The sequence below is a fragment of the Myotis myotis genome, unplaced genomic scaffold (assembly GCF_014108235.1).
Source record: "Myotis myotis isolate mMyoMyo1 unplaced genomic scaffold, mMyoMyo1.p scaffold_m19_p_14, whole genome shotgun sequence".
In the NCBI taxonomy this organism is placed as follows: Eukaryota; Metazoa; Chordata; class Mammalia; order Chiroptera; family Vespertilionidae; genus Myotis; species Myotis myotis.
Window position 1 is genome coordinate 44,663,271 of NW_023416318.1, and position 18,265 is coordinate 44,681,535.

The window sequence follows — 18,265 nt, forward strand, 5'->3', positions numbered from 1 at the left end:
AATGTACTAGAGACCTGGGGCATGACATTCGTGCACTGCAGGGGGGCGGGGCGGGCAAGGATTGTCCCTCAACCTGGCCTACGCTGTCTCACAGTCCATAACCTCTTGGGGGGGATGTCTGCCAAGGCGTCCTTAGCGCTGCTGCAGAGGCAGGAGAGGCTCCCAAAACCACTGCTGCACTCGCCCAGCCCTGAGCCTGGCTTCTGGCTGAGTGATGCTCCCCCTGTGGGAACACACTGACCACTAGGGGAAGCTCCTGCATTGAGCATCTGCCCCCGGTGGTTGTCTTAGTGACCGGTCATACCACTGTTCGGTCGATTTGCATTTTAGGGTTTTATTATATAGGATTTTTTTCGCCCCCTGAATGCTGCTAGCCAATGGTTTGTCTATTTTATTGGGCTTTTCTAAGAACTAGCTTTTGATTTTTTGAAATGCAAATGGTCAGTAAATAGAAACTCACTAGTAGTTAAGAAAACATAAAAATAGTGGACTACTTTAATTCTCAGATCAGTATAAAAATCTTAATATCAAGCATTGGCAAGTGTGTGGGAAAATGGCTACTGTAGTTTGTCAGTAGAGTATAAATTATTGTAGTTACTTAGGAGTCAGATTTTGTAACATTTATTAAAACTTAATTTTTTATTTTATTTTTTAAATATGTTTTTATTGATTTTAGAGAGTAAGGGAGAGGAAGAGAAAGAGAAAGAGAGAGATTCATGGATGAGACAGAGAAACATTGATCAGCTGCATACCCCTACCAGGGATCATGCCCGCAACCTGGGAATATGTCCTGATCTGGATTTGAACTGGCAATCCCTCAGTGCATAGGAAGATGCTCAACCAACTGAGCCACACCAGCCAGGGTGTATTTATTAAAATTTTAAGTATATACCCCATAACTAAACAGTTGAACATTTTAGAACTAATATTAAGAAAAATACGTACCCACACACATATATATATACACATAAACACACAGAATAATATTTGCATTAAAGTTGCATGCTCTTTTCCACTTAATAAGTCATTTACTTTTTCTTATTACTGAAATGATTGTCTTGTTTCTCACAGTCAGTTTTCTCTTTCTAGGCTCTGAAGCAGCAGCAGCAGCGGAAGCAGCAGCAGCAATGCCGGCCAAGTATGGCCCTCTCCTCCAGTCAGCATCTCTCTCTGAAGGCTGTCAAAGCTGCCAGTGACTCTGTGACTGCCAAATCTGGTAGGTAGATGGGAGTGTCTTTGCAATGGAAGTTTCTTTATTTTTATTATTTTATTTCTTAATTGAATTTATTGGGTTGACATTGGTTAATAAAATTATATGGGTTTCAGGGGAACAGTTCTATAATACATCATCTGTATATTGTATTGTGTGTTCACAACCACAAGTAAAGTCTCCTTCCGCACCATTTATCCTCCCCATTACCCTCTGTTGCCTCTCCCTACCCCCTTCCCCTCTGATAATCAACGTACTATTGTCTGTCTCTGAGGGGGGTTTTGTTTGTCTGTTCTGTTGTTTTTGCTTAATCTTTTCATCAATGGATGTTTCTTTTTCTGATAGTTTCATGTTGGTTTTCCAATTTGTATACTGTAGAATTTATTTTTAAATTATTGTGTTTATTTACATAATTCTTGTACTGCCAAATCATTGACTTACTAGTAATCTTTCCAAGGTAAACAGAAAATTTATGCAAATATTCATGCAGTTATTAAAAAATACATAAGTGGGATTTGTACGTTAGAGTGAGATCTGTGAGTAATGTAACTTCCAAGATGTCTTAGAAATATTTGGAAGCTGCTAATCAGTAACCTTAGAAAGCTGATGTTTCCAAAAGATGCTCAAACTGAACTCTTCACAAATTACATCCTTTAAAAAGAAAAGGTTTTGCCCAGCTGGTGTGGCTCAGTAGTTTAGCGTCAACCTATGAACCAGAAGGTCACGGGTTCAATTCCCGGTCAAGGCACATGACTGGGTTGCGGGCTCGATCCCCAGTGTGGAACTTGCAGGAGGCAGCCGATCAGTGATTCTTTCCTCATTGATGTTTCTATCTCTCTCTACCTTCCTCTCTGAAATCAATAAAAATATATTTAATAAAAAAAAATCAAAAGAAACTAAAAATATATGCAGCCTTTGAATTTCCATTGGACAGACCTGAAGGCCTTTAGATTTGTTGTTGTTGTCGCTTACTTTGTTTTTAATCTAAACTGGTCTGGATATAGATTTTGTGTTTTATTATGCAATTCATTTTGATGCCAGTTAATTATATGTGCCTGCCAGATTTAAACTGTGTCTTGCAGAACTTTGCATTTATGTTAGGAAGGAAATTTATCACCAAAAGCCAATAATGTGCTGAGAGGAAATAAGGGATTTTACCTTTTTAAAAAATATATTTTTTTTGCCCTGACCTGTTTGGCTCAGTGGATAGAGCGTCGGCCTGTGGACTGAAGGGTCCTGGGTTCGATTCCGGTCAAGAGCATGTACCTTGGTTGTGGGTACATCCCTGGTGAGGGGTGTGCAGGAGGCAGCTGATCGATGTTCCTCTCTCATCGATATTTCTAACTCTCTATCCTTCTCCCTTCCTCTCTGTAAAAAATCAATAAAATATATTTTTTTAAAAATATATATATATTTTTTTTTTATTGATTTTTTAAAGAGAGGGAGAGGGATAGAGAGAGATAGAAACATCAATGAGAGAACATCATCGATCGGCTGCCTCCTGCATGTTCCCCACTGGGTATCGAGCCCGCAACCCTTGCATGTGCCCTGACCGGGAATCGAACCAGCAACCTCTTGGTTCCTGGGTTGACGCTTAACTGCTAAACCATACCAACAGGACAGGATTTTACTTTTTTTCTAGGCTTAATTCTCAGACTCAGAACATATTTGCAAGGTCAACTTACCTCATATATAACTACTTTTAGTTAGTATTGAATGGTTTGTTTGATTAATTGATTTCTATCTATAACCTTAATGTCACCAGTCTTTTATATATTTTTCCCTAGCAGTATGGGAAGGAAAGCAATCAGATGGACAGTCAAGCAGCTCCCAGAACTCAAACTCTAGCTTTTCTTCTTCAGTTAAAGTGGAAAACCCTTTGTTAGGCTTGGGGAAGAAGTCATTCCAAAGGTCTGACAGACTCCACACAAGTAAGTTAATTTACAAAGACTTCATGTTTTTATCAACTTATTTTATCAACCCAGTGTCTGAAATTCATCAGCTACCTGGCTTAAATTTACTTCCTGTTCACCTATGAGGTCTTGACCATTTTCATGTCCCTCATGTCCTTACCAAACTTTATTCAGAATAAGATCTGTTATCAGGCCATTTTTGTGGTTTTTTTCTTTTTCTGATCATAAGTTGCTTTGTCTGGCATTATTTACATTTTATTTCTAACCGTACAGAAAGGGCTTATACTTAAACATGGCAAACTGAACCTTTTTTTCCTGCTCCCTCTGAATCCCACAAAAATGAGAATATGGAAATACAAAAGGGTGAAGAAAACAAGGAGATAGCAGATGGGTAGGCAGTGTCAACAACTTTGAAAGATGAAAACTGGATGGGTATTTCATAGAGCTGAGTAGCAGATGCCAGTAATAAGCAAGCCAGCTAAAGCTGTAGAATACCAGAAAGGTTCCACAATTGGAGATATAAAGGATCCGGATAGAGAGGGTGAGGCATAGATTTGAAAAGAAGAACCTTCTTTTAGACCCTGGCCGGGTAGCTTAGTTGGTTAAGAGCATCATCCCAGTACGCCAAAGTTGTGGGTTTGATCTCCGGTCATATAAAGCAACCAATAAATGCATAAATAAGTGAAATAACAAGTCAATGTTTTTTTCTCTCTTTCTTCCTCTCTTTCTAAAAATCAATTAAAAATAAAAAGTTAGTAAGAAGCAGTTTGATGCCTTACCCCCTAGTAGGAGATAGATTTATTTTGAAGTGAAATTAAGCCATATAGATTTCCAATTCAGAGATACTACACATAGCAGAGGGCAGACAATGAGGCAATGTACTGGAGTTCGGGAAATTAAATAAAATACGAATACTGAATAGTAATTCTCTTGTTTGGCTTCCAGAATGCTAGTAGTGAGGCATATTTCTACTACCAGTAGTTCCTTACTAACTATGCTCCAGCAGGAGATTGGTGGATTGGTAACTAAAGAAATGGAATAACCTCAGAAAAAAATCTGCAGGCACATTTATAGACTCGCTACTAAACAGAAATCATCTTGGTGTTCTCCCGTCTACACAACCCACCCAAAATTTTCAGTCAGCCTTTTTAAGTGCCTTTTAATTATGCCTACTAAGGATCACCTTTGAAGACAGAATTTGTGAGGACAGAATATGAAATATAGACTCAGAAGAAACAGGCGATTGAAGAAGAAAAAATTTAAAATAACCTTTTAAAAAATATTTTTTTACTCATTTCTGAGAGAAAGGGAGAGCGAGAGAGAGATAGAAACATCAATGATGAGAGAGAATCATTGATTGGCCGCCTTCTGCACAACCCACATAGAGGATCGAGCCCCCAGCCGGTGCATTTACCCTAACTGGGAATCCAACTGTGACCTCCTGGTTTATAGGTTGATGTTCAACAGCTGAGCCATGCTGGCTGGGCCAAATACACTTTTATTTAAAAAAATTTTTAATTGGATTTATTGGGGTGACACATTGGTTAATAAAATTATATAGGTTTCAGGTATACAATTCTATATTTTAAAACTGCAGTATCTATAGAAAGAACTAAAAGATGATATTGTACCCATGAAAGAATAAAATACTATCCTATCTAATAATAGAGAAACATGGTAATTAACCATAACTTTGCTACCCTTCCCATTGGCTAATCACAGCGATATGCAAATTAACTGCCAGCCAAGATGGTGGCCGGCAGCCAGGCAGCTGAAGCGAACAGGAGGCTTGCTTGCTCCAGTGATAGAGGAAGCCAAGGTTCCCCGCCTGCTGCTGCTGGGCTCTGAGCTGCAGTCTAAGAAACAATGTTGAAATTATAGAAGGTAAATAAACCCCAGAAACCTGCTTTCAGCTGTCAGAGCTGGAGCTAGCAGGACTGCAACAGTGTTACAATTATAGAACCCAAACAAAGCCCAGATAACTGTTTTCAGCAGCCAAGGTCTCAGAGCTGGAACCGAGCCTCAGCTCCAGTGACAGCCATAGAAGGTAAATAAATCCCAGAATAAAAAAAGAAAAAGAAAAAAAGGAGAGGTTGGGAGCTTCAGTCACCCGCCAGCCTGAAAACAGCCCTCAGCCCCTCACCCAGACTGGCCAGGCACCCCAGTGGGGACCCCCACCCTGAAGGGGGTGTGACCAGCTGCAAACAGACATCAGCCCCTCATCCAGGCTGGCCAGGCACCCAAGCGGGACCCCCACCCTGATCCGGGACACCCTTCAGGGTAAACCAGCCGGCCCCCACCAGTGCACCAGGCCTCTATCCTATATAGTGAAAGGGTAATATGCAAACTGACCCTAACAGCAGAAGGACTGGGAATAACTGGCACTATGACACACACTGACCACCAGGGGGCAGTCGCTCAATGCAGGAGCTGTCCTTTGGTGGTTAGGGCGCTCTCACATGGGAGGAGCTTTGCTCAGCCACAAGCCAGGCTGATGGCTGCCAGTACAGCGGTGGTGGTGGGCGCCTCTCCTGCCTCCTCAGCAGCGCTAAGGATGTCCGACTGCAGTTTAGGCCTGCTCCCCGCTGGTAAGTGGGCATCCCCCGAGGGCTGCCGGGCTGCCAGAGGGATGTCTGATTGCCATCTTAGGCCCAATCCCCCGGGGAGTGGGCCTAAGCCAGCAGGTGGTCATCCCCTGAGGGGTCCCAGACTGTGAGAGGGCACAGGCCAGGCTGAGGGACTCCCCTCCTCCCCCCCCCCCCCCCAGTGCACAAATGTTTGTGCACCGGGCTTCTAGTATTAAATATCAGAAAATAGAGTTCTTAAATAATGTGGTAGCAGAAATAAAAAACTATGATAGAAATACAAAACGTTAAAGGTGAAGAAATTTCTCAGAGCATAGGTAGGTCTAAGGCGAGTTTCATATGAGGAGGTAAGAAAATTAGAATGCTAAACTGTGCTGTCCAGTGTCTTAAATAATAGGACTATCAGAAATAAAAAATAAATTGAAAGAAAGGTAAGTAATCCTATATAATAAAACCCTAATATCGATTGAACAGTAGAATGACTAGTCGCTATGAACTGACCAGCAGGGGGCAGACGCTCAATGCAGGAGCTTCCCCCTGGTGGTCAGTGCGCTCCCACAGGGGAGCGCCACTCAGCCAGAAGCCGGGCTCACGGCTGGCAAGTGCAACTGGCAAGTGCAGCAGCAGCGGTGGCAGAAGCCTCTGTGGCAGCACTAAGGAGCAATGACCCAAGCGGTAGGGAGCAGCAAGTAGGCGGGCGGTAAGGAGCGAGGGGTTCTGGACTGCGAGAGGGATGCCCACCTGCCGGCTTAGGCCCACTTCCCACAGGGAGCGGGCCTTAGCCGGCAGGCGGACATCCCCTGAGGGATCCCAGACTGCAAGAGGGCACAGGCTGGGCTGAGAAATCCCCCAACCCCCAGTGCACAAATTTCATGTACCAGGCCTCTAGTAAGAGATGAAATACAAGAAAATTCGATAGACTTGAAAGCCACAGATTTCAGACTGGAAGTACATAATTGGTGTCAAGAAATATGAATAAAAGGAAACCTATTCCAAATCACATTCTTTTGAAATTTCAAAACATCCAGGACATGAAATGATTTGCAAAAAACCTCCAGAGAGAAAAAAATAATTCATTTATAAAAATTCAAGAATTGGCCCTGACCTGTTTGGCTCAGTGGATAGAGCGTCGGCCTGCAGACTGAAGGGTCCCGGGTTCGATTCCGGTCAAGGGCATGTACCTGGGTTGCGGGCACATCCCCAGTAGGGGGCGTGCAGGAGGCAGCTGATCAATGTTTCTCTCTCATCGATGTTTCTAGCTCTCTATCCCTCTCCCTTCCTCTCTGTAGAAAGAATCAATAAAATATATTTTAAAAAAATTCAAGAATTGGAATGGCAGACATCTCTGAAGCAACATAAAAGCTAAAAGATTGTATAGAAATGCTGACAAAATTATAAAGAAAAGCTATTCCACACTCATTTATACATTCCAGACCTTTCCAAACTATTACGTTTGAGAATAGAATTTCAGACAACTTTTTTTTCCCCAGACAACTTATTTATAAAAATATGATTAGATTCCAGGTATGGTAATGAATTGTTGTATTTTCCTTAGAGATAGTATCTGCCATAAACTGAATATGCCCTTTGATCATTAATTCCACTGCCAGAGATTAAAAATACTTATTTATTACACAAATACTTGCAGAAGGTATACTAATATGCCAGGTTTAGGGCCTTAGAGACGTGACAATGAATAGAACAAAATTTCTTCCTTTGGGGGCCTATCTTCAATTAAAGTCACAATTGTAGTGCCTGGTGCATAGGAGGCCCTATATAAGTGTTTACTGTTGCTGTTATTTATCATTATTTTTGTTATTACTAGTAATATTTTAAATTTACTGAGATGTGCCCTGGCCATTGTGGCTCAGTTGGTTGGAGCATTGACTCATATACTGAAAGGTTGTGGATTCCCTTCTGAGTCAGGGCATATACCTAGGTTTTGGGTTCATATATGGAAAGCAGCCAATCGATATTCTGTCTCATATTCGTATTTCTCTTTCTCCTCCCATCCCCCTCTAAAATTAATAAGCATATCCTTGGGTGAGGATTAAAGAAAAATTATTCAGACCGTTTTTGGAATAAATACTATAAGTATAGAATTCTGTGTTTATTGGATCAAGCCTGTCAATCTGAAAAATAGCTCAGCTTCCCTCCTCCCCCCATCCAGTCTTTTTCGGGCTCCTTTTAGTATGCTTGATTTATTAATAATTGAGAGAGATGTGTTGAAATCTTATTGGTGGCTTTGTCCAGTTCTCCCTGTTGTTCTATCATTTTTTATGTCACATATTTTAAAATATATTAGATATTTTCATGTTTAAAATCCTCCTGATGGATTGAACCCTTTATCATTATCACTGTTTATTTACTTTATCAGTCACTGATTAGGTTTTTTACTTAACGTATCATAAAAGGTACACCAGCTTTCCTTTGATTAGTTTTTTTCCCTGATATATCTTTACTTTGTTCATTTCTGTGTGTCTTTGTGTTTTAGGTATGTCTCTCTGGAGAGCATATAGCTAGCTGAATTTTTAAAATTTGTAAATCAATATGACAATCTCATTTATTCAGTGAGATTTATCCATTTACACTTATTGTAATTGCTAATCTACTTGGACTAGTTTCTGCAGTCTTGTTTATTTGTTGATTTTTGTCTTCTGTTTTTCTTTTTCAAAAAATATTTTTATTGATTTCAGAGAGGAAGGGAGAGGGGGAGAGATAGAAATATCATTGATGAGAATGATTGATCGGCTGCCTCCTGCACGCCCCCTACTGGGGATTGAGCCTGCAATCCAGGCACGTACCCTGGACCAGAATCAAACCTGGGACCCTTTAGTCCTCAGGCTGACGCTCTATCCACTGAGCCAAACCAGCTGTGGCTTGTAATGAGAACATTAAGATCTACTCTTAAAAGTAATCATCTTGATTTTTCTCCAAAACAGAAGTGCTTTATAACAATTTAGCACTGATATTTTATATCTGGACTTAAATAATATTGTCTGACATTTCTCTTCTTAATCTCACAAATCAGACACTAGACTACTATTTTTTTATACAACAATGTTGATGTACATTTATCTAAATGTTTACCTGTTTTCATTGTATTCCAGCCCATCTCTCTGTAATCATCCTTCCTATAATTTCTTCAGTTTTGATCAATGTACTGTCAGTTCTTTAAATATTGCTTTTTTCTCTTAATTTTCTCCTTGTCTTCAATCAAGCATTTATTAGATCTCATTCGATCATTCATTCATTCTATCATGTTTCTGCTAAAGCTCTCAAAATATTTAATCTTATCTTTCTTATATTCTGGGTAAATTGTTTGGCTATATATAGGTTATACCCCCCCCCCCCCTTAAACAGTGTCTAAACTGCTCTTTAATATAGTCATAGTATCTGATTTCAACTGTTTTTATTCTAATTTGTGGAAGTCCTGTTTATTTTTTCAAATCTTTGCGTTCACTACTAATTATCCTCATCTTTACAATGGCATCTTTTAGATTTTAAATTGTTTTATACATAGCTATCCTGTATTCTATACACTGAGTGGCCAGATTATTATGACCACCTGACGTTTGTAGGCAAATTAGCTATAATTTCACGCTGAAGTTGCTAGAGGGCCAGACCATTATAAATATGGAAGCAGGTTGTTTACCATGATAGTAGAAGTGATTTTTTTTGAAGATATGGGTAAACAACTCGATTTAACAGCCTTTGAACGCGGAATATACACTATATAGATTTGAATTTTTCTATTTTTTAAATCAAATTTTGTATACGTGTTATTTATTATAAACTTCCTCAATTCTATTTGGGAAATAACCAATTCTCAAAGATACATAAAATGTACTTTTAGTATAGCAAAAGGTTCAATTTTATAGACCTTGTTCTATTTTTGCAGACAAGATAAATTATATTTTTTTATCCTTTATGAACAAAACTTGCTTTGTTAGTCTTAGAAGCACTATTTCTAAAAGCCTAAGTGTTACCTTCTTCATAGTGTGACATTTAAAATACTTACAATTATAGATGTGTGTGTTTGTTTGTTTTGTTTACAGAACATGCTGTATCTTAGATAGAAACAGGAATTTGAAGGAGGCCCAAATGATTCTTTTTCATATTTTTGTAGGGCAAATGAAAAGGACTAAATGTGCTGAAATTGATGTTGAGACACCAGACTCCATTCTGGTTAATACAAATCTTCGAGCACTGATCAACAAACACACTTTTTCAGTCCTTCCTGGAGATTGCCAACAGCGACTGCTTTTGCTTCTTCCAGAGGTGGATCGACAGGTGCGTGATTTCAAGCTGAAGCAGTTTTATAACCATTCTAAAGCTTCCTTCACTCATCCCCTTTTGAAATCCTTAAATCTTTTAAAATAGCTTTTTATTTATAACTATAAAGAAATGTTATCAAAGGTACTAAACAAAAAAATAAGAATATTTTTATGTAATTTATAATCTTGACATTTTGACAAGAGTTTGTTTGTTTTTTTCTTTACAAGCTCACTCCCAGGATGTCCAAGTAGTTACTTAAATTTTCTTCAAAAAATTGTTTTTTACTTCAAACTAACATTTAGGCTTTTAATTCATCTAGAATTATTTTTGTATTGCCCCAAAATTGGGATTCAACTTCATTTCCTACTGAATAGATAACCAGTTGTTCCAAAACTACATACTTGTATAACCGTCGTTTTCTTACAGTTTGAAATACCATTTGTGTTATATGTTCTATATATTTACATGTGGTATGTATTTTACAGGTGCAATTGAAAAGGCAATTTCCCCCCTTTTCAATTTTGTTATTTTTTATTCCATATGAATATTAAGGTCATTTTATTAATAAGAAAATCTTTATTGGGATACTAATAGGAATGTAGATAGTAACTTTGAGGAGAATGGCAGTTTTATTAAGTTTTTCCATCCAGGTTTTTTCAGATACTGTGTTTTATGCCCTTAAATGAGATTTTGTGCTTTTAAACCAGGACAGGAAATAAGAAATCTGTAATGTAAAGAAGAATCTTAAAACCTTTAGCAAGACATCATGACATCACAAATCAAGTCAATAGATAGATTGGGTGAAATATTTTTGACATGACAGTTTTACTATGAATAGTAAAGGATTCTCACAAGTTGATAATAAAAATAAGCAGCCACATAGAAAAATGAGCAAATTATAGGAATTGGCATATTATGAGATGGCAAATAAAAATATTCAATGAAAGTACAAAAATATGCACAACACTCTAGTAGACAGGATATAGGAAATTTTTACCATTTCAAACCCACTAGGTTGACAAAAATGAAATAGCATCTTCACATCTATTATTTACAGGTTAAAAGGTATGCTCATATATTTTTAGTAGACATATGAATTGTTTTAGCCGTTTTAGAAAATAATATCTAGTAACACATAAATATTTCTTTGCTCTCAGAACCTCTTCCACAGAAATAAAAGCACTAGTGTATTCATCTTTACCAGAATGCATATTGAAGCTTTGTTGATTATGGGAAAACATGGGAAACAAAGTATGTGTATATGCAGAGGAAATTGGTAAATGAATTGAGGTACATTATAAATGAAATAATATGCAGGTATTACAAAGTTTCTAAAACTGTATCAGTGGACTTGTAAAGACTTCCACAATGTATTCTTGAACCAAGTGAGATTCAGAGCAGTGTATATAACTTTGTCACAGTTTTATAAAAAAAATAATAAATCTCTCAGAAGAAAAACTCTTATGTTTTTATTTGTTTGCAGATGTTTTCTTTTTAGTATAATTAATCAATGGGGAATGGAATGAAAGGAGAGGAAGAAGGGAAAAGAGGTAAAAAGGAAAGAAGTTTTTTTAGAAAACAAGATTACTTTATAACACAGTTGTGTCCATAATAAGCAGCATAGTATGATATAGTCATGTTTCTATAAAAGTGAATGTACATACATTCTTTTCTAAAAAGAAAAAGCCACATTCCACCTGAAACATTTGGCTTTCTTTGTAAGCTTTCCTTGGCTTACTCTTTGACCCAGGTTGGTCCAGATGGTCTGATGAAGCTAAATGGTTCAGCCCTTAACAATGAGTTCTTCACTTCAGCAGCCCAAGGCTGGAAGGAAAGACTCTCAGAAGGTAAGTGCTCCACTTTGTCTCCTAGCATGTGTATGCACTTTGAGCCACTATGAGGGCATATTGGCACCTCTGCACCTCAGTGGGTATTTGAGCAATTTTGGAAGGCAAAGGACAGGGTATTTCCATAGGGTTAAAGTAGCTATCTTGTGTGAAATACACTGCTAGACTTGTATCAAGAACCTACGTATCCAGGTTTGGCTCCAGATGGAGTTCAACAATATGTTTCTTGTAAGGGTTTAAAGTCACTTGGGAAACTAAAGAGTACATATGTTTAGTCCCTATTCCCAAACATTCTGATTCAGTAATTCTAGGTGAATTCCTAGGAATTAAAATTCTAATAAGCTCCCTAAAAGTAGAGTATAGAATTAGAGTTATTTTATGATGGTATGAATTATGGTTTGGTAAGCAGTGAGATAACTTCTTTATTACTGCCCAAACTCAGTAACACTAACAGTGAAAAGAATCAATAAGAACTTCTTAAAAAACAGCTTTATTGAAAAATGTTTACATACTGTAAAACTTACCATTAGAAGTGTACAGTTTAGTGGCAGTCAGAGCGTTTTAATAAATATAGGTTATGACTTAGAGTTGCTGACTGTGGTCACTGGTTTACCATGTATGCCTTGCTTTTAATTCTGATCTAACAAAGTTACTGAGAGTAAATTATACAGTATAAAAGAGCGATTGATTTATTACATTTGGACAGTATCAGTCATATTAGCGGTTCTTAACCTTGGCTGCTTATTATTTCTCTCTCTCTCAAATCACTAAAAGCATTTAAAAAAATTGGTTGGTTGGAAAGCTAATTAAACTTTCAACTTGCTCAAATAGAATTACAAAAAGGCAACATTGTATTTTTCACAGAGATACAGTCCACTGGAATCAACAACACTGGACAGCTGTTAGAATAAGAAACCCCGGCATCCTTTAGGATAGTCCTCTGTTGTCCTTTCTTCCCGATCAGATCAGTGGATGTGTGGAATGACACCACAAATACATGATCAAATGCTCAGTGGCATTATTTACTGAAAGCTCATGAGTATTTTTCTAGTGGGAAGCAATTACAAATTCAAGGTTCGTGATAAAAGAAATCTGTAGGGAAATTTATGTTTGGAACAAGAGGAAGGTACTACAAGGAAAGTCCAGAGAAGAGGCCCAGTTGGCCTCAGCTGCATACTGAAAACTACATGGAGTGGTGCACACGTATTTTTATTGCTCTTAATGGCACTCTAACAGTGAGGAATTTGGGCAAATTTTTGTTCTTTTCACAGGACTGTATTCTGATTCCTTCCTGAGTCTTTCATGATTTACAAATAGTTAAAAGTGGCAAACAGTATATCTATTGAATATCTTCTTCTTTTTTTACATTTATAGGTGAGTTTACACCTGAGATGCAGGTGAGAATTCGACAAGAAATTGAGAAGGAGAAAAAAGTAGAGCCATGGAAGGAGCAATTCTTTGAAAGCTACTATGGTCAGAGGTAATATCAAAATAGATTCTGCCATGTGGTGCTTCATCTTATTACCTTCCCAGAAAATCTAGTCCTTAATTTCCTTCTATATCTTTACAATTCTCAAGGACACAGAGTTGGTTATGGATGGGATGGTTTCTTTTTTTAAAAAAAGATTTTAATGATCTTGAATTAAAGTCTCTTTCTTTAAGTAGATTGGCTTTTCTTCCGGTATCTTTATAAAATATAAAAATACTGAAGTCCTATATATTTCATACAGTAATTTTAATTCCACAATATGAATCACTAAGGAATTCTAGGGATCCTGTAACAAGGTCTGTTATATCCAATGTTTAATTAAACGGCCTCTCCTCTGTAGAGGCACTCTGAAACAAGATATAAATCCTGTTCTCAAGAAGCTGTAGTCTAAATCAGTTTTTTTCTAACAAAAAATCCAAATGAAGTCTTAATGGAGGACATTGAAATAGGAGACAATGGAGCTGTGTTGTTTGAAATAGGATTGAACACCCAGTCTTATTTGTTTGTTAGTCTCCCTTTCTTTTACATAACTAATGGGAACCCTTAAGGAGACTCCATAACCACAGCTTGAGAACTATTGGCTCTCTTCCCTTTCTCTAAGTGATGTTCATTGACATCTTCATGGTCATTTAGGAAATGATTCCTATTGGGATTAAGAGTCTCATATACTGATTTTTCTATATTCTTGGTATGAGTTTTGAGTTCTACAGAAATGATGGTATGTATACATTTAGACCATTATTACAGATACCAGGTATTCCAAAATATTGTTCATTCTCTCCTCAGGAAGATAGAACATTACAGCAGTTCTTGGATCCTTCGGTATTTAACTCTTTTTGCCAACTTTTATAGAAGGGCTGTTTTTTATTACTGTCCAATTTTGTAATTAGCCATTTCATCTCAGAAGTGCAGTACTGATTATTTGAAGTCACCAGAGAGGGTTGCCTTGTTTTTGTCTGTTAAGGATTATTCTAGAATATATAGGCCAGAAACTGAACCAATAGGCTGGGAATGGAATCCAGGTCTCCCAAATGGGAGGCAAGAATTCTACTACTGAACCACCAGTGCTTCCCATTAAACAATATTCTCAAACATTAGAAGGAGTCCCTATGACCCCTACAGAGTAGCCTAGTTCTTAGCCAGGCCACACTACGGTAGTCCCAATTGTCCTTCACTCCCAGGATAACTCAGAGGCACTGGATTACAGAGCTATATCAAGTAAATTAAATAGGATTTCCAAAAACTCAGAGTTGTAATTCTCATCCTCTGGAGAACATTGACAGCCAACTCTCCTATTATCTCCTCAGGGTCTCTTAGGTTTTAGGGACTAGTCTTTCTGCAGATGCTGCAAAGCACAGCTGATCCAGTCTAAACCCACAATCTCAGGGTGTGTCGATCTTGGCCTTCTTTCACTTCCCTCGAGGATAGTCTGTGATGCATGTCTCTAGACAGTGTGGCCCCTTTATAACAGGAAGTAATAATAATAATGAACATTATTGCACTTCTATTATGGGCTAGGTACTAATCTTAAGTATTTTACATGCATTAACTTAATTAATGATTATAGCAATGCTATCAAATGATCAACCTCAGTGCACAGTTGAAGAAACTGAGATACAGAAGTCTAGTCACTTACTTAATATAACATGGCTAGTCAGTATCAGAGCTAAGATTTGAATCCAGGCACTCTGGCTCCAGAACCTTCAATAATAATAATAATAATAATAATAATAATAATAATAATACTGATGATGATGATGATGATGATGATGATGATGAAGAAGAAGATATTATAAGAAGGGATACATATTATGCATCAGGTTCTTCTAGGCATTGCCATATACCATTATCTCGTAATGTTTTCAATAACACGGACCATTTCTCAACTAGAATATTTCTTTCTTCCACCTTTTAGTTCTGGCCTGAGCCTAGAGGATTCAAAGAAATTGACAGCTTCACCCAGCGATCCCAAAGTAAAGAGACCCTCAGCTGAGCAACCAAAATCCATGCTTCCTTCAGAGGCCTCTCCTGTCAGTATAATCCCTGTAATTCCCCAGGTAGAATCTAAAGAAGAAGTAGTGCATATGCCATCACCAGTCAGAAAAGAAGAGCACGAAAGCCAAGATAAGGTGCAGCCAAACCCTGAGTCCACAGAGCCCCTTCTTTCCTCTCCCAGCGATACAAATGAGCTTAGCAGCATTCTTCCCATCAAGTGCCCAAAGGATGAAGATGTCTCGGGGCAGAAGCCAGTTGCCTCTGCTGAACAGGAATCTGAGAAAGAGAATCATCTCACTACAGCATCTAATTATAACAAAAATGAAAGCCAAGAAGCTTTAGTTAAGTCTCCAAGCAAACCCAAGAGTCCTGGAGTAGAGAAACCAATAATGAAGCCCATAATAGAAGCAGGTCCACAGGAGGCCACTATGAAAGAGCCTTCATCAACTCTGGTTGACCACAGCCCAGAAAGCCTCAAGAGGAAATCTCTCACCGAAGAAGAGGCCCCTACAAGCTGGGAGAAAAGGCCGCGTGTCACTGAGAATCGCCAGCACCAGCAGCCATTTCAAGTCTCTCCACAGCCCTTTCTTAATAGAGGGGACAGGATCCAAGTGCGAAAAGTACCACCTCTCAAGGTAAGAGCATTTACCGAACTGAAAGAGAGAGGTGGCCTGAACACTAAGTTTTTGGTCATGCCTACCAAATTTGAAGTAATTAGTGGTATTTTTTAATGCTGAAGCAATTATATATATTCATATAAGACAACTGTGGTCTTATATATATAAAATTGTCAATAAACAGCTATTTAGACTACATTCCTACAGATCTTTATTATTTGACTAAGTAAGGTACCTGGATATCTGATGGCTACTTTTGTATTTTAAGACAGTTATGGAAATTATTGTCTCATGTAGCAAAACCTATATAATAAAAGCCTAATATGCTAAGTGTCCGGTCGACTGGTCGGCCATTCAACCAATCAAAGCATGATATGCTAAGGCTGCTCAACCGCTCGTTATGACGTGAACTGACCAGCAGGGGCAGACCAGTCGCTATGATGTGCACTGACCACCAGGGGATAGATGCTCTGACCGGTAGGTTAGCTTGCTGCTGGGGTCTAGCCAATCGAGACTGAGCAAGACTGGCCGGACATGTCCTGTAGCCCTCCCACGGTCCCTCCCTGGCTGGCCAACCTCCTGTGTCTCCTTGGCCCTGATCGTGCACTGGCGGGGTCCCTTGGCCTGGCCTGTGCCCTCTCGTAATCCGGGACCCTTCAGGGGACATCAGAGAGCCGGTTTCGGCCTGATGCCACAGGCCAGGCCAAGGGACCCCACTTGTGCACGAATTCGTGCACCGGGCCTCTAGTAAGAAGTATAATGATAAACATGAGGCCATTGTTGTGATCCAAAGATCATATATTTGTACCAAAAACCATGATATTTAAGTGTACCCTGGTCTTTTTCTTACTACTATAACTGATGTGATGTGTACTTCTAGAGCTACCTTTAGTCCATCCTTTTTTTTTTTAAATATATTTTTATTGATTTCAGAGAGGAAGGGAGAGAGAGATGGAAACATCAATGATGAGAGAGTATCATTGATCGGCCGCCTCCTGCACATCCTCCCCTACTGGGAATTGAGCCCACAACCTAGGCATGTGCTGATTGGGAATTGAACTGTGACCTCCTGGTTCATATGTTGACTCTCAACCACTGAACCACTCTGGCTGGGCTAGTCCATCCTTTTAAGGAAATGTGTGGCCACCATGGGTCACCACTGGTTACTGGAAGGACATTGGTAAGATGGCATAGTCTTGCTAAGCTCTACTGTTAGGATATGTCATTAATTTCTATTTTAACCTTATATTTCTATTTGTCAAATCTTTCAAATTCCTATGGCAGTGTCTCTCTCAGTATATAAAGACTGCATCTAATCAGCAGTGTACTTTTGAAAACCCAAATACATTTTTACTTTTTTTTTCTTTTTTTTTTCTTTATTTTATTTTTTTTAATTAAATCTTTATTGTTCAGATTATTACATTTGTTCCTCTTTTTTTTCCCCCCATAACTCCCCTCCTCCCAGTTCCCGCCCCACCCTCCGCCCTCACTCCCCACCCACTGTCCTCATCCATAGGTGCACGATTTTTGTCCAGTCTCTTCCCGCATCTCCCACACCCCTTCCCCCCCCCCAGGAATAGTCAGTCCATTCCCTTTCTATGTCCCTGATTCTATTATAATCAACAGTTCATTCTGTTCATCAGATTATTTATTCACTTGATTCTTAGATTCACTTGTTGATAGATGCATATTTGTTGTTCATAATTTGTATCTTTACCTTTTTCTTCCTCTTCCTCTTCTTAAAGGATACCTTTCAGCATTTCATATAATCCTGGTTTGGTGGTGATGAACTCCTTTAGCTTTTCCTTATCTGTGAAGCTCTTTATCTGACCTTCAATTCTGAATGATAGCTTTGCTGGATAAAGTAATCTTGGTTGTAGGTTCTTGCTATGCATCACTTTGAATATTTCTTGCCACTCCCTTCTGGCCTGCAAAGTTTCTGTTGAGAAATCAGCTGACAGTCGTATGGGTATTCCCTTGTAGGTAACTGAGTTTCTTTCTCTTGCTGTTTTTAAGATTCTCTCTTTATCTTTTGCTCTTGGCATTTTAATTATGATGTGTCTTGGTGTGGTCCTCTTTGGATTCCTTTTGTTTGGGGTTCTCCGCGCTTCTTGGACCTGTAAGTCCATTTCTTTCACCAGGTGGGGGAAGTTTTCTGTCATTATTTCTTCAAATAGGTTTTCAATATCTTGCTCTCTCTCATCTTCTGGCACCCCTATAATTCTGATGTTGGTACGCTTGAAGCTGTCCCAGAGGCTCCTTACACTATCCTCGCATTTTTGGATTCTTTTTTCATTTTGCTTTTCCGGTTGGGTGTTTTTTGCTTCCTCG

At 38.7% G+C, this 18,265-nt stretch overlaps 1 protein-coding gene across 9 annotated transcripts in view; it reads left to right on the forward strand.

The window, feature by feature from the left end:
* ASXL2 (ASXL transcriptional regulator 2) overlaps positions 1 to 18,265 on the forward strand; it is a 92,202-nt gene that overhangs the window by 61,018 nt on the left and 12,919 nt on the right. For 7 of the 9 annotated variants that reach the window (XM_036335143.1, XM_036335140.1, XM_036335147.1 and 4 more), the window contains 6 exons: positions 1,090 to 1,216; positions 2,998 to 3,141; positions 9,838 to 10,001; positions 11,737 to 11,833; positions 13,208 to 13,313; positions 15,238 to 15,952. In XM_036335143.1, coding sequence (XP_036191036.1) covers positions 1,090 to 1,216; positions 2,998 to 3,141; positions 9,838 to 10,001; positions 11,737 to 11,833; positions 13,208 to 13,313; positions 15,238 to 15,952 — 1,353 coding nt within the window. The remainder of the gene's footprint in view (positions 1 to 1,089; positions 1,217 to 2,997; positions 3,142 to 9,837; positions 10,002 to 11,736; positions 11,834 to 13,207; positions 13,314 to 15,237; positions 15,953 to 18,265) is intronic. The other 2 variants (XM_036335142.1, XM_036335144.1) reach the window with 2 other exon arrangements.